Genomic DNA, 14,724 nt, shown 5'->3' with positions numbered 1-14,724 from the left:
CCCTCTCAGTCTTCTGTTCTCCAGGATAAACAGCCCTAGGTCCCTCAGCCTTTCCTCTGAAGACAGAATCATCATCTTCACAGCCCTCCACTGGACTCTCCAGCAGTTCCTTGTCTCTCTCAAACCGGGGAGCCCAGAACCAGACACAATACTCCAGATATGGCCTCACTAAAGCAGAGGGGAAAGAGAACCTCCTTCAAGCTGCTGGCCACATTTTTTAATGCACCCCAAGATACCATTGGCCTTTTTGGCCACAAGAGCATACTGCTGGTCAGCTACTGAACATTCTGGCAGCAGAAGCAGCTAGCTGTTATTTACTACCAATCCACACTCAAACAACAGGACTGTAAGTCAAGAGCAATTACTACACACACAGGACTACAAAACATACCTTGCTGACACGGCTGCATAACTTGAGTGGGTGAAAGTCTACTTCAAGCCAGTTGTAAAGTTCCTTCACTTCTGGCACAACGTATTGCACTACGTTGAACCTGACCTACAGTCAACAGAAAGAAACCCAAAGATCTCAAAATAAATACAGTATTAACCAAGAGTTATGCTTTAAGAATTTTATGTTCAAGAAGTTAAAACAGGCACCAAGTGTACTTTTGATTACAGGATTTTTAATGATAGTACTCTGCTGTACCACTTAATGGTTTGCATTTGAGAAACAGAAAACAAAACCCAAAGAAACAATTTCTTGGCTAGAGCACTACCCTCAACTTTTAACCATTTCCACTACACAGATGTAGGCCCACATCCAAGTTAAAAACCACATAGCTCAGCTTATGAGAAAACATCTGAAGCTCTACATTATGGTTTTAAGGCAAACTGGAGAGGTGCCAGGAGACTAGAATTCAGGGTTCATTTCACAGTTTACATCAGGTTTTAGCCATATATGCAAGTGACTGCAAGAAATTCAAAGATCCTCCTGAAAAATACCTAGCTATGACTGAGTATCTGTTTTGTTCATGAATATCAGGGAAGCCCTGAGCATAGATACATCTCCCTTCAAACTAAACACAAGTTTTCACAATCACACAGATCCTTACCCTTCACTATTTGATCTCTAACCTTCACTTAACCAAAATACATTCAAAACAGAATAAACATTCGGTTCAGTTAATTACACACCATAGAGGAGAGGGGGAATAAAAGTTCTAGCTCACAACCCTTTTCCAATCCCTTGGTTTCAAAATTACTTTTGTGGCTTGGGTTACATAAAGCCCAGAAAGCACAATACTGCATCTGACTCTTTAGTGCACACAAGCATTCAGGCCTCCCATTATTGCTGCCACTTGTAAATAGCCCTCCTTGAGAATCTGAACTTGTAACACTGTAACATGAGTCAGACAACTAACCAGAAAGCCCTCCTACCTTTAAGTGCTGTCCCATAACTAGCGCTCCGAAAAAGAGGACTCTTACGCGTTCGAACGCTGTTCATCTGGACACCACTACCTACCATATCATTAAGCAGACTGGCACGTGTAGGTGGGGCCTGGAGGCCCAGCAGCGTTGCCAGGCGTCGCTGCTTCTCAACAATAATGCCATCCATGTCCAGAAGGCGAGCAATATCCGTTCTCTCAGGGGTGATAGGAATCGACAGCGTGGCCAAAAGGACTCGAGTAGACATCCTGTTGACAAAGTATAACCACAAGAGCTGAACTCAAATAGAGCACTGATTAACAACTTTCCATATGTGCCAGCTCAAGGGTAGGGCTGAGTGGTATCTGTGATGCCAAACCGTGCAAGAACACCTGCAGAAGCAGAAAAGGCTCCAACTGCCCCAGAACAGTACAAAATGTGGTGCTCCTCAGGAACCAGGGCAAGGATTTTGATACTATCTTTTCATTACTTACACATATGTACATAGATACATACACTGAGAAAAACACTAAGCAATTTAAGCCATGCAAGTATCAGAATCCTACAAAATAACAAAAGGGCAGAAAGCAGCAGTTCTACACTCGTTTTAGCTGCAAATCTGTAACATTTTGATTGCACTGACTTTTTAAATCGTACTGTGCAAGCCAGTTCTGATGCAACTATATAAATGATACTAAATACTTCAACTTTGATCTTAACACCCAGACAAAGAGCGATTTAAGACTCGCCATATTTAATTGCCAGTAAATTCCGATTCTGCAAGGGCCTATACATGAACTTCAGAGGTTAAAGCAGTCAGTGGTGGTTCTGTATGCCTCAAAAGCCTTGCCAGCATCACACCAAAAAATTAAAGGCCATTTGACTCCTATAGATTAAGGAAAAGTTTAGAATAATGATGTTATCTCATGAAGTAAATACCACCACTCAGAAGAGGAAAGGGAAGTGAAACAAATACTAACTTGCTTAGCTTCCTAGTCAGTAACAGAGAAGGAAGCTTAACTAAGGTGATCCTGATGTTTCCACTATTCACACCGTATCTCTGTAAAATATCCTTCCTGCTCTACATCTCTTTTGAAGCAACTAGTACTGGCCACTTGAAGCAGAGCTGCTGATAGCCAGGCATGTCATCTGCTTCCTTTGGGGTACAATTTAGTTTAGTTTTGAACCTACAGCTTTAAAAATGGAATCACAAAGATCACATCAAGTTATCTTTTCCCACCTCTGCATCTCCTCTTGTGTGAGATTCTTTCGCATTTCTCTTGATAAGTGATAAAGCCGGTGAAGCGTGGAGGCATGGAAAAGAGCATTTCCTGATTTCCAGAAGACAGTTGAAACTTTGTGATAGTAATTTGCCATCAGTTGTGGTTTAGGTGGTTTCTTAGACAGTGCAAATAGCCCATGAATATCCTCCACTGCTTTGAAAGCTTCCTAAAAGAACAAATATGCTGCTTTTAGGAACTGTTTGCAACCCCCAAGAATACACATTCACACAAGGCTGTAAGACTCAATTACTGCTACTGAGAGCTGTGACCTTCAGTATTTATCAGCTACATGAAATTGAACACATTCCCTAATATATTATTTGGACATACTGCAAATCTATTAACTACCTGCTTCCAATTTGGTAGTTATCAATTACTTAACACAACTGTCTGCAAATGGGCTGGTTTCAGATTGTCAAGCTACACACCAACGGAGGAGAAAACCCCAAACCAGAGTAACAAAACAACAACTGTAGGATTTACTGGCTTTACCATTTTTCACAAAAATCATTATTGTGATTAAAAAAAAGAGATGGGGTTAGTTTCCCATAAAATAGATATACTCTTGGAAATGTAGTTACTTTTATACAGAGAAAGGAAACAACACAATGGAGAACATTTTACCAAAAATCACAAAAATTAGCCTCGGCTTTTGAAGGACTCAGACATCAGAAAGGTTGGAAAAGTAAAGCACATCTTTGAAAATGTAGTCTTCACTGGCTAGATACTAACATAATTAAACCAGTAATGCTGAGGCCTCAGCCTAATAGCAGGCATTAACTTTTAGCATCCACTTCCCAGTGATCCAGCTCCTGAGAATGCAAGATGGCAGAGGTGAAGGTGTCATCATCAACTTCTCACTCCAGCTACTTTACCATTGACTACTACCAGCAGAAGCTTGCTTTGAAATGCTCTGCAGGAACATCAGACTAAGTATTCAATATGCATGTAGTATCACATTCTAGATATTGGAACTTCATTCTTAAGCTATTATCCTGTCTTTACCTGGAAGTACACATCATGAAACAGGATCTGCGTGGAACAGATTCTGGAAAGGCTGCAGACTACAGCGTGATTACAGGAGCCCTGCTGCATACCTGCCACAGCTCCATGCTGATAGCACTGTCAAGCTGCACAAGCCTGGTCTCCAAGTGCATTGACTGGCTGTCAGGATTGTTGAGGTTGATTGCTGTGCTTTGGTTATGGTGACGCTGGATCTGCCCCAAATGCATGCGCAGGTTATCGCAGAGCTTACGGAACTCAGCTTTGCGAGTGTACTGCAGGCAGAACTTAAAAGCTGCAAAAAAGAACACCACAAAATCAGGAATGTCACTCAATGGTAGCTCTACATGGGATTCAGATATGTAAATCAGCACATCTGAAGAGCCTTCATTCAAACTGCAAAGCCGTATCAAACAAGATGCGATCTAACTGTCACATGTAACGACACTGTCGAGCACTTCCATCTTGACCTCAAAAAAATTAAGATGCTTCTAACAATTATGTTTAAGGAGCAAAGGGAGTACTTTGATTCTCTAAAGATGCTCTAATTTAAGCAGCCATTCTAGCTTTTATTTTGAACCAAGTGCAAATTGAATGCTGTGAATAGCATGAATTCACGTTCTGGCTGCGAAAAACGGGGGGAAAAAATTCCTCAAATCATCTACATACAGAGAAGTTAAATGAACCTTTCAAATGGAAATTACACAGAAAAGAAATTGTCTTTGACCATGTAGTTCCTCTCAAAAAAAAAACCCAAATCTGTTTTGCCTTGCCCTTGACAATGAAAAGTGAAAAAAGTATCTCCAGCAGAAACAAGTGCAAAAAGAAGCCTTGAGACTGTAGCACAAAGATTGAAACACACTAAACTACCTAGAACTCGTCAGAACCACAGAATTTCAGGGGCTGGCAGGGACCTTGAAAGATCACCTAGTCCAACCCCTAGTCACCTTTCCTGATGTACCTGCATAGTCTGGATCTAGAGTTAAAGGTTTAGCATTTTCCTTTTTCAAGGCAAATATTTCTGCTCATCTCTCGCCTTTAAGAAAATACTAACTTGCAAGCATTCAATACCTAAAATCAATTTTTGCAGGCTAATGCCAGAAAGAACCAGACTGGACTGTCTCCTATTATCTCCTGCATAACATTTCTGACAAGTTATGCCTGTGACAGAATTGATACCACATCAGAGTCTCACAGGACCCTTTTATGTACGCTAGTTTTTGAAGTTAGCTGACACAGAGTACGTTAATGGAAGGCACGTTTGTCATTCTAGATAAAGAGGAAACGTGGCTGATTCTAATTCCCAAGTTAGAAAAACAAACAGAAGGCACAGCACCAGGAATTCTCAGCCTCAGTATGTCCACAAAAAATACTATTCTTCTTCCAGGTTCTGTTACAAGAAAAGATCAGTGTTCAGGAAGTTCAGCAACTTTAAGGAACCTCTGTGATGGGAATAGTATTTGCGTGTACATACACCTGCTTAAGAGATTAAGGTACCTTCAACTCGAGCAAGGGCCAAATAGAAACAACCTTTCACTTTCTAGTTTTAAGGGATGTACCACAAAAATCCTAGATCTCATTACACATCCCTTTCCACCTTTATGGCTCACCTTGCTGTGCGATGTCATGGTACAAGCGTTCCACCCGAGAATTGTTTCGCAGAAGATCCAAACACTGTCTGTAGGATTCCCACAGAAATTTAACCCAGGGTGTCAAAAGCAGCCGGTCAGTACGGTCCTGAGTGTCTTCTCCACTCACAGCACTCAAAAGAACACTACAGTTGGGGCAGGGAGGCAAGGAGGGGAAAAAAGAGAAAAAATAAGGTGTTTTATTCCCAACAAATCTCACCAGTTTTTCTTATCATAGATTCATAGAATTGTCAGGGTTGGAAAGAACCTCAAGGATCATCTAACTCCAACCCCTCTGCCATGGCCAGGGACACCTCACACTACAGCAGGTTGCTCACAGCCACATCCAGCCTGGCTGCAAAAACCTCCAGGGATGAGGCTTCCACCACCTCCCTGGGCAACCTGGGCCAGTGTCTCACCACCCTCATGGGGAACAACTTCTTCCTAATATCTAATCTGAATCTACCCATTTCTAGTTTCGTTTCCTTCTTCCCAGTCCTATCACTCCCTGACATCCTAAAAAGTCCCTCCCCAGCTTTCTTGCAGGCCCCCTTAAGGTACTTGAAGGCCACAAGGTGGTGTCCTCAGAGCCTTCTCTTCTCCAGACTGAATAGCCCAAACACTCTCAGTCTGTCCTCATAGGAGAGGAGCTCCCTTCCAACCCCTAACACCCTGTGATCTAAGATGAGAATGGTCATTTTTTGCTAATGTTAGACAGAAGCATTGTGTGCTGCACAATCTGCACACATAAAAAACTGGAATCCTTAAAGCATTAGAAACCTCATATATTCTGACATGAAAAAGATGCTTCAAGACATCAGAAGCAAGATGTGGTAAGCTGGCATTTAGTGGCCACAACTGCATTCCCTCTTTCATGGAAATACACGACTGGAAAGGATTCCTAAGCCATTGAGACAAAGGCAGTGTTGCATGCTAGACACTCTACTCAGCATGACAAACTAACAAGGAATCCTCTTCTCTGAGCCTTTGGTTTTAAAATCCTGCTTCTAATATAAATTCTCAACTCTTGTAACTCTCTTCCCACTACACTGTTTCCAGGCCTAACTTCCTTGAGCACTAGTCCTACATACAATATTAGAGATGGCATTTCACCAGCACCTTCTCCAACAGATCAAGCAGTGAATCCAGCAAAAAAACCCATGAGAAACTGAGAAAATGGGACCTAAAAAACACTAATGAAACTGTGGTTGTTCAGAAAAAGAAGTGTGACTGAAAAGACATTTTCTCATTCCCAGATATAAAAGAAAACAAGGAGAAGGGTGGTCAGCCACTCTGCAGTGCCTAACAGCAGGACTCCTCTGTAATAAGGACTACTCCAGGCACTGGAAATAACAAGAATGGCACTGCCATGCTGGAACTACTGAAGGCAGGTCTGTAACGTTGCCACTTTCTGCAACCAGTCAGTTCTTAACTTCTACCAGAGAGCCTTGCTGTTAATATGCATACCCACTGCCTTCTACTCCATGTCTGAGTATTACTTGATTATCATAACTATTTCTCACAGTCGCCTACACAAGACAAAATGTTCTCTACTTTGATAACTTCTTCCAATTTTCTATCATCAGTAGATACAGCTTCAACTTTTTTGGTTTCTGTGCCAAGATTTTAGTTGAAAGTATTCCCAGCAATTTCACTCTTGCTTCCCATATCTCCTTTTGTCATGACACATCATCAGTTCCTCATTGTGAAACACCTTAGGCCCCTTCCAATTTAACTGCAAACACCCCTTCTGGTATGGTATCAACAGCTTTACTGATCCTTTTCTCCATTCCTTCTCATGATCTACCCAATTAATTATAACACTCTGAATTTACTTTCTTTGTCTGCTGTTCCCTTATCACTTACCTAGGCAAGAATAATGTAACATTTCCTTTTGTTTGTACATGCACAATGTGGCCAGAAAGATTGGAGGTTATCATACACAGCCATTAAACTGGTCTAAAAGGAATTAAATTGGCCTGATATAATTAATAGCATTTGTACACCAACTGATAACAAGCATTTTTCAATCATCAACTCTCCAATACCACTACAGGTGCAGGCATGAGTAGATCCTAGAAAGTGGTGACTCCACTCCTAGAACTGCTTTCATTGTAGCTACATTTTGTATTCTTTCCTCCTTACTTACCTTTACTCAAGACTTAGGATTTTGTTCAATGCAAGATTCCTATTTTTTCTTCCTACTTCTAGAACCTCTAAACACCTTTAGCATTCCATTTCAAATCCATCATCTTTGTATCTCAGTTCTCTGAGCTGCCAAGATCCTTCATGAAACTAAGCATACTGTACTACATTTCAAAGGGAGGTCACCTACCTTTCTGGAGTTTGAATGTTATCCAAGTCTTCAATGTCCAGTACCATCTGCTGGGATTCTTCCTTAGCTGCTTCTGTTTTTTCTTCAGCTAATTTTAGATAGGCTCGAACAACATCCTCTAAAGACTTGATGTTCACCTACACCAAAGGCAGAAAATGGGAAGATGTTTCCACCCACACCAGGCAGCCAGTATTTCAAATGTAGGAACATCTAAAGGGCAGATTAATTCTAACTCAAGACCAATTGGTTACTTCTAGAACGTATCAGCTGACATATTCCATGCTTGCTAAAAGTAAGCAAAACCAAATGCAGAAGCCATACCTGCTGGCAAATATTCTTGTACTGGTACAAGCCTTCTTTTGCCAGGTGACTCTTGCGGAGATCCACGCAGAGTTCCAGGTACTTCAGCATGATGGGCTCGTGGATTTTCTGCCATGTTCGGTGTTTCTTACTTTTCATAACATCATAGAGAACATCAAGGGCAGGCTGCTTTTTGCCCACCTCAAGGAATTCTGAAAGTGAAAGCCCAGTTAGCAAAAGACTTGCAAACCAGAAGATGTCTGGGTCTATGCTTTTAGAATGTAAGTCAAGTTCACCGCTGGCTGGGTCAGCTGCCCATACCAAAACGCTGGCAAATGCAAATGCAGTGGCAATCTTTCAAGGACATAAACTGGCCAACAAACACAGTCCTCTCCATTAACATCAACATTTCAGGACAGCAGAGATGTCTCTCAGTCCACCAAGGCATGACTGGGCTCTTCATACAGAGTAGAATAAAATTAACCAGGTTGGAAAAGACCTTTGAGATCATCAAGTCCAACCTATCACCCAACACCATCTAATTAACTAAACCACAGCACCAAGCGCCCCATCCAGTCTCCAGTGATGGTGACTCCACCACCTCCCTGGGCAGTACATTCCAATGGCCAATCTCTCTTTCTGGGAAGAACTTCTTCCTAACATCCAGCCTAAACCTCCCCTGATGCAGCTTGAGACTGTATCCTCTTGTTCTGCTGCTACATCCCACATTAAAGCTAGTTCATCAAGAAGGGAAACAAATACACACAGGGCTTGTAACACAGCACCTACCAATATCATTTAACAAGACACAAACCATTCAGTGAATGTGAATTAGGAAAAAAACCCTGCCCCATGCTGAGAAAGAAACATCAGTCAGATAAGTTGTCTGGATTCTTTTTTTTTTTTAAATTCAAGTGATGTACAGAAGAGTTGGCACTAAAAGCTGACAGTCCAATTGAAGGGTCAGACATTTTCTGAATCAGCCTTGCTGCTGAAACCAGTGCCCCACTTATTCATGCCCTAAGCAGCTGATGTTACTAACACAATCTCTCAGCATCACAGCAACTCCCATCTGTGATGCAGTCTACTCAGTATAAAACACATAAAGCCTCCACAAGCAAGCAGCACAGCCAATTACCAGCGCACACACAGGCCCTACAATAAACCCACTCCTAGCTGAAGAAAAGCAAGCCGAAAGAATGCTGGGAATGAGAAGCAAACAGGTTTAAAAGATAAAGAGAAGTTGAGTACAGCTACAAGGAAATGTGTTTATTCTCAAAGGCTGAGGGGTGGAGCCAGTATTCCCCATGAAGTACTTTGGAAACCACATCATTCCTTAAAGAAATGACAGCAGGAAGGAATAAAGTAGGAGCTTGCTCAAAGTGTTCATACATTAGAGGGGGCTTTGGAATCTTAGAATCAAAATTAAACATGGCTAAAAGATACTGTTTTGAAAGCAGGAGTGTGGTTTCAGTTTAAGGACCACACAAGCACATATCCAGGGCTTAGTTTATGTAAATAATGAGCTTGCATAAGATGAGCAAATTCCTTTCTAGAAAACACAGTGTTACATTTACAGATAATGAAGGTTACCCCGTGACAGTATTCAGCAGTGGGTTTTTAGCTGCCAAGGGAATTTTCATAAAGCTGTCCTCCATCCCTTAATTTACACTGCCACTCTATCTCAGTGTGGCTTTTGAGACAATTACTGCTCAGCTTTACATTTTTTGCTTTGTGAAATTCAACTTGAAAGGCAAGTTTAATCCTGAAACAAGGCCAGTGGTCGATAGCCAGCTGGACAGAGCACAAAATTAATTCATATTGGTTTGAAACTTTTAATTAAGTCTGGTCAGGCAAGTTCTTACGAGTAAGTCAAATGATGAAGGCTGAGTTAACAGACTCTGTAGTAAAAGCACATACAAAGTGAGCCTAAATATTCAAATACAGCACACATCACCATGTCTTGCAGTTGCAACTGGAAGTTATGGAAACAAAGCAGAAACCCCTAGCTCCTGAGTAGCTGCCAGAATTATTTCCTCCCCCCTCCTATTTCTTACTGTTATGCCTCTTTAAGTGCTAAAAGGTATCCAAAATGGCAACTGAAGGTCTGGGTGGAAAAGAACTGATACGCATTAAAAACTGATCTACTGCTAACCCAAACCACCAATTAAGCTGAGCTTTCAGGCTGAGAAAATGTACATCACTATGGAAGGTGACAAAGGTGTCATGGGTTATCAAGTATCTAACAGAGGGCAACCTCAGCACCTGCAACAGTAAAACACTCCTGAAAGTTGCATTACATCCTTGAGTACAAAGCAATGACAGATCTTAAAAATAGCTAAAGGTTGGCTTTGACCTACATTTATCATGTATAAGGAAAAACAAGCTTTCCAGTGTATCTGTAGATACATCCTAGTTCTTATTTCCAAACATCTCTTATGTATGCTGTGGCCACTGAGAACCTGAAGCATAAAATCCTCCTAAATGATCACTTAAGCCTTAACCTAGAAAATGCAAACACTGCGACTCTGGAAGCCCCTGAATGCTCTGAAATTTGAAACATCAGCTTAACATTAAACTGCTCCCTGCAACATATAATCCATCTTAGGTACAAGTTCTCACCCTTTATTGTACTTGGCCATGGTGAGATAGAACCCCTGCAGCTTCCAAGAGGCTTGCCATGTCTACCAAGATTCAGGATTGCTAGTGTTTGTCCACAGAACACCCCCTTCAGTTCCTATCCTTCAGCTCATCAGAATTTAGTACTCTTGCAGCAGTGCAAAAGATAGGAATTTACAGCTGTTTCTTCAATATCAAGAAAGTAACAATAAAATATCAGATCCAAACAGTTTAAGGTCAATATTCCAGCGATGCAATTTGCTCACCACTTAACTGCAACTTGTTCTACCTACAAATTCTGAAGTTACATGCATCTTTTGAAGGACTGCTAAAAACACAATTTTATCTGTGGTAACTGATTGAAGCTGAATTTATCTTTCAACTTGGTGGGAATTATTTTTACCATAGATTTGAGATTAGAAATCCTGAGAATGTACAATACTTTAACACTTTCCAGTTAAAACACCAAGTACTTGGATTATTCACAATCCCCAGACTGGCCTCTTCAGCTGTCATTTCAAGACGTGTACATCACGTGTAAGTTTTGGATGACATTAAGTGTCATCCTGCAATCAGCTCTGTAACAATAAAGGCTCTAAAAGGCCTTGCTAAGTGCTTAAAAAGGATACTATAAAAAAAGAGTCAAAGCCATATATTTAGCCTGAAAGGAGATGGCTGATAAATATAACCCGTCCAGCTTTGTATGTTGCCATCAGCGAGAGACAGCTACACCACAGCCCTCCTCGTTTCCTATTATATTTATGCATCATCCTGTGCAACGTCCAAGTAATATTCGCGTTCTCACCAGAGTCACATCAAGGATGGGACTACTGAATACAGAGTCCATATGGAAAAACTGGATCCGCGATCCCACCGGGTGTGAAATCGTCCCAGAGTGGAATGACAGGCCAGACTTCTCTCGGACCCCTCTCGCCAAGCCGCCGAGCCCATTGCCGCCGGCGGGGACGACGGCGACTTCGCCGTGGCTCCCGCAGTCGCAGGGCCGCAAAGGGAGAAGTCGCGGGACCCGGGCCACGCTGCCTCGGCATAACAGGCCCTCGCATCCGCGACTCCCCCTTTCACCCAGAGCCTGCCCACCGCCTCCGCCCTCGGGCGGCTAGGGGCCCCGACAGGGAGAAGGAGAGGGAGAGGGAGGCGGAGCCGGACTGGGCCCGCTCCCCGCGACGGCCAGGGCCTCGTCTCCGCCATGCGGCGCGGCCGGCGCCGGTAGGCCTCGGCCATTTCCTCACGGCAAGGCGGCGCCGCGCCGCTCCTGCGAGGCCTCTCCTCAGCGCCAGAGAAACGCCAGTCGCGGCCTCGCACCGAGGGGCCGGCACAGGGGCTCCGGGGGCGAGCACAGCCGGCCCGATCAGGGAGAGAGGAGCGGCGCACGCTGCCCGCCACGGCTGGAGGAGCGGGAGGCGAACCGGCGGCGAGGGGAGGGTGGCCCGCACTGACCGTTCGCCCGTTTGAGGGCATTCTCGGGCCGCTGGAAGTACACCGGCATGATGGCGGCGGCCTCTCCTCACAGGGCGGCGGCGGCGGCTCGCTCCGTGCTCCAGCCAGGCAGCCTGCGAGGCCGGAAAGAGAGGCTGGCCCCTCACCCGCGCGCGCTGACGTCGGCGGAAACGGAACCCCTCCCGGCGCGCGAGCGGGGCGGCGGCGGCGCCGTGAGGCCGATGTCAGGCGACCGGCGGCCGGCACTACGCTGGCCGTGCGCTGGCAGCTCCCGGCGGGGAAGGTCCGCGGGCTGCTCGGTGAGCCCTCCGCCCAAGAGCCGTGCTTCAGGCTAACGGCGAGGCTGGTTTTCGCTGTCAGTGTCCAAGTAACATCCCGCGCTGGTCTGGCCGTCCTAGCTGGAGAGCGAACAGGTGCCACAGAGGCAGGGGCCGGCCACCGCGGACTGCCCGGGGCTTGCTCCAAAACGAACAGCCAGCTCGTGAGGCTTCACGAAGCCGTTTGGCTAACTTAGCCTTGAGCTTTTAGATCCACTAGGTTTAGAATGCAGCCTGTGGCAAGATAGGTGATCGGTCTCTTCTCCCTAGTAACAAGCGATATTAGGAGATGGCCGCAAGTTGCAGCAGGAGAGGTTTAGGTTGGATGTAAGAAGAAACTTCTTCACAGAAAGGGTTATCGAATAGTGTAACAGGCTCCCCGGGGAGGTAGTTGAATGACCACGAACAAGAGTGTTTAACATAGATGCGGTGCTAGGGGACATGGTTTCGTACCAGACATCAGATAAGGGTTGGACTCAATGATCTTAAAGGTCTTTTTCAGTCGAAGTTATTCCATGAGTCTATGAATCTAACACAGAATAACAATCTGGCAAAGAAGGCATCGTCTGTGCTGAGCCTTTGCTCCTCACAACTTGTTCAGCCAGTTCACAAATTGTCCTTCAGGCACTTGACTTGCAGAAAGGCTCTGCCGCGTGCACGTCGTCATCCTCTGCCTCAGCACCCCTCACCTTAAAAACCTTGGGAAACTATCAAAGAGGAACTCAGCTACTCCTCTTAAGCCTTAAGAGCAACATTAATGGCAATAACGGAATGTCCATGTGATAACCACGAGTGCCACTGTGTATTTTTTCAAAGCTACTGGTGTGAAAATGTCTCTTGGGGTATGGCGAGTCGGTGGAAGCCATATAAAGGTGTGTGAATTACACACAGAAGCCCTATAGCAGCAACAACAAAAGCAGTAGGACAGCAGCAAGTGAATATGTGACTAACGGTGTTTTGGATGAGTAAACACCAGAATGGTGCATGCCTGCATGAGGCATTGAACTCAATATGCTTTCCAATCTTGTGGCAGGGATGCAGACCTCTGCAGCTGGATCATCAATGACTGGAGCACAGTGCCCTGTGAAAAGAGGCTGAGAGACCTGGGGCTTTTTAGTCTGGACAAAACTGAGAGGGGATTTAATAGATGTTTATAAACATCTGAGGGCTAGGACTCAAGAGGGAGGGGACAGACTCTGCTCAGTTGCACCCTTGGATAGGATAAGGGGCAATGGATAGAAACTACAGCATAGGAGGTTCCACCTCAACATGAGGAAGAACTTTACTGTGAAGGTCATTGAGCACTGGAAGAGGCTCCCCAGAGAGGTTGTGGAGTCTCCTTCTCTTGAGACTTTCCAGACCGATCTGGATGCATTCCTGTGTGACCTGCACTAGATTCTGTGGTCCTGCTCTGGCAGTGGGGTTGAACTTGATGATCTCCTGAGATCACTTTCAACCCCTAACATCCTGTGAGCCTGTGTCATCCTGTGACACCATGACTGTAGCTGTGACCCTCTGCAGACCCAGCTGTCTGTTTCTTAAGTATGTCTGACTTTTCAAACAATACATAGGTAGATGGAGAAGTCTGTTGACAAAGAGCAAAGGCAGCCTGTCTTGTCTTTTGAATTTCTGTTCTGCTATGTCAACCATGAATGGCTGCCAGAAAAGCTTCATAAACATTTTACAAATTAAAAGATTCATGTTTCACGTTGGCTTGTAATCACAGTTTAGTGCTAAACAGAAAAATATTAAAGAATAAGAAAGACACAGTCACTGTACTGAAGGTTTAGCACCATCAGTGCATCCATGTTAACACTGATCCCTTTCCACTCTGTTGTATGAGCCTCCATTCTAGAGATGAAAAAAAAAAGGGAGGGCAAAAGCCATTTTGCTTTTTTAAGATCTCTTCAACTGGGATTTTCTCCATGTCCTTGTGTCCTTGGTCTCTCTGAGATCCAGTGACATTGTACAGTGCTCTCCATCAGGCCACACTATTGATTTGTGTGGCAGTCTTTTAGTATAGTCTATGTCCTGAACTGCTCTGGCAGCCCGCTCGTTTCTCTTTCAAACCACAGCAACATATTCAGCAGTCTTTGTTAAGCTATTTATAGTGCTGAACAAGTCCTTTACCTGTCTTCATAAAATTAACGTAGAATCGGTCAGATGCGTACCAGAGACACCACCCAGGCCTGGGCGGCAGCTCCCCAGCATCCACAGGCTCGTTGTGCCATGCCACTGGAGCCAGCGTCTGTCCTAAGGCCTTGCAGCCTTCTCTGCAGGAGCAGCTGTGTGCTGGCAGGGCACAGCAGATGTGCTGCCTGGTATTCATTGTCATTTTACAGCAGCGTTTGCTGTTCGGGAGCCTGCTCCGCTTCTTTGAGTCTCTGAAGTTCCTGAAAGCCCTCCGGGCTTGAACC

General features: G+C 44.4%; 1 protein-coding gene across 1 annotated transcript in view; it reads right to left on the bottom strand.

Annotated features, from left to right (window-relative positions):
- EIF3A (eukaryotic translation initiation factor 3 subunit A) overlaps nucleotides 1-12,345 on the bottom strand; it is a 39,392-nt gene extending 27,047 nt beyond the window's left edge. Inside the window, exons 1-8 of the mRNA XM_054163379.1 lie at nucleotides 11,991-12,345; nucleotides 7,935-8,125; nucleotides 7,614-7,750; nucleotides 5,261-5,424; nucleotides 3,746-3,945; nucleotides 2,606-2,814; nucleotides 1,463-1,634; nucleotides 392-496 (exon numbers count right to left, since the gene is read on the bottom strand). Of these exons, the coding sequence (XP_054019354.1) occupies nucleotides 392-496; nucleotides 1,463-1,634; nucleotides 2,606-2,814; nucleotides 3,746-3,945; nucleotides 5,261-5,424; nucleotides 7,614-7,750; nucleotides 7,935-8,125; nucleotides 11,991-12,039 (1,227 nt within the window). The 5' untranslated portion in view covers nucleotides 12,040-12,345. The remainder of the gene's footprint in view (nucleotides 1-391; nucleotides 497-1,462; nucleotides 1,635-2,605; nucleotides 2,815-3,745; nucleotides 3,946-5,260; nucleotides 5,425-7,613; nucleotides 7,751-7,934; nucleotides 8,126-11,990) is intronic.
- Between the last annotated feature and the right edge of the window lie 2,379 nt (nucleotides 12,346-14,724).

This window comes from Dryobates pubescens, chromosome 8 (genome assembly GCF_014839835.1).
Source record: "Dryobates pubescens isolate bDryPub1 chromosome 8, bDryPub1.pri, whole genome shotgun sequence".
Lineage (NCBI taxonomy): Eukaryota > Metazoa > Chordata > Aves > Piciformes > Picidae > Dryobates > Dryobates pubescens.
Note: the sequence above shows the minus strand (reverse complement) of the source record. Positions and strands in the feature narration are given on the sequence as shown.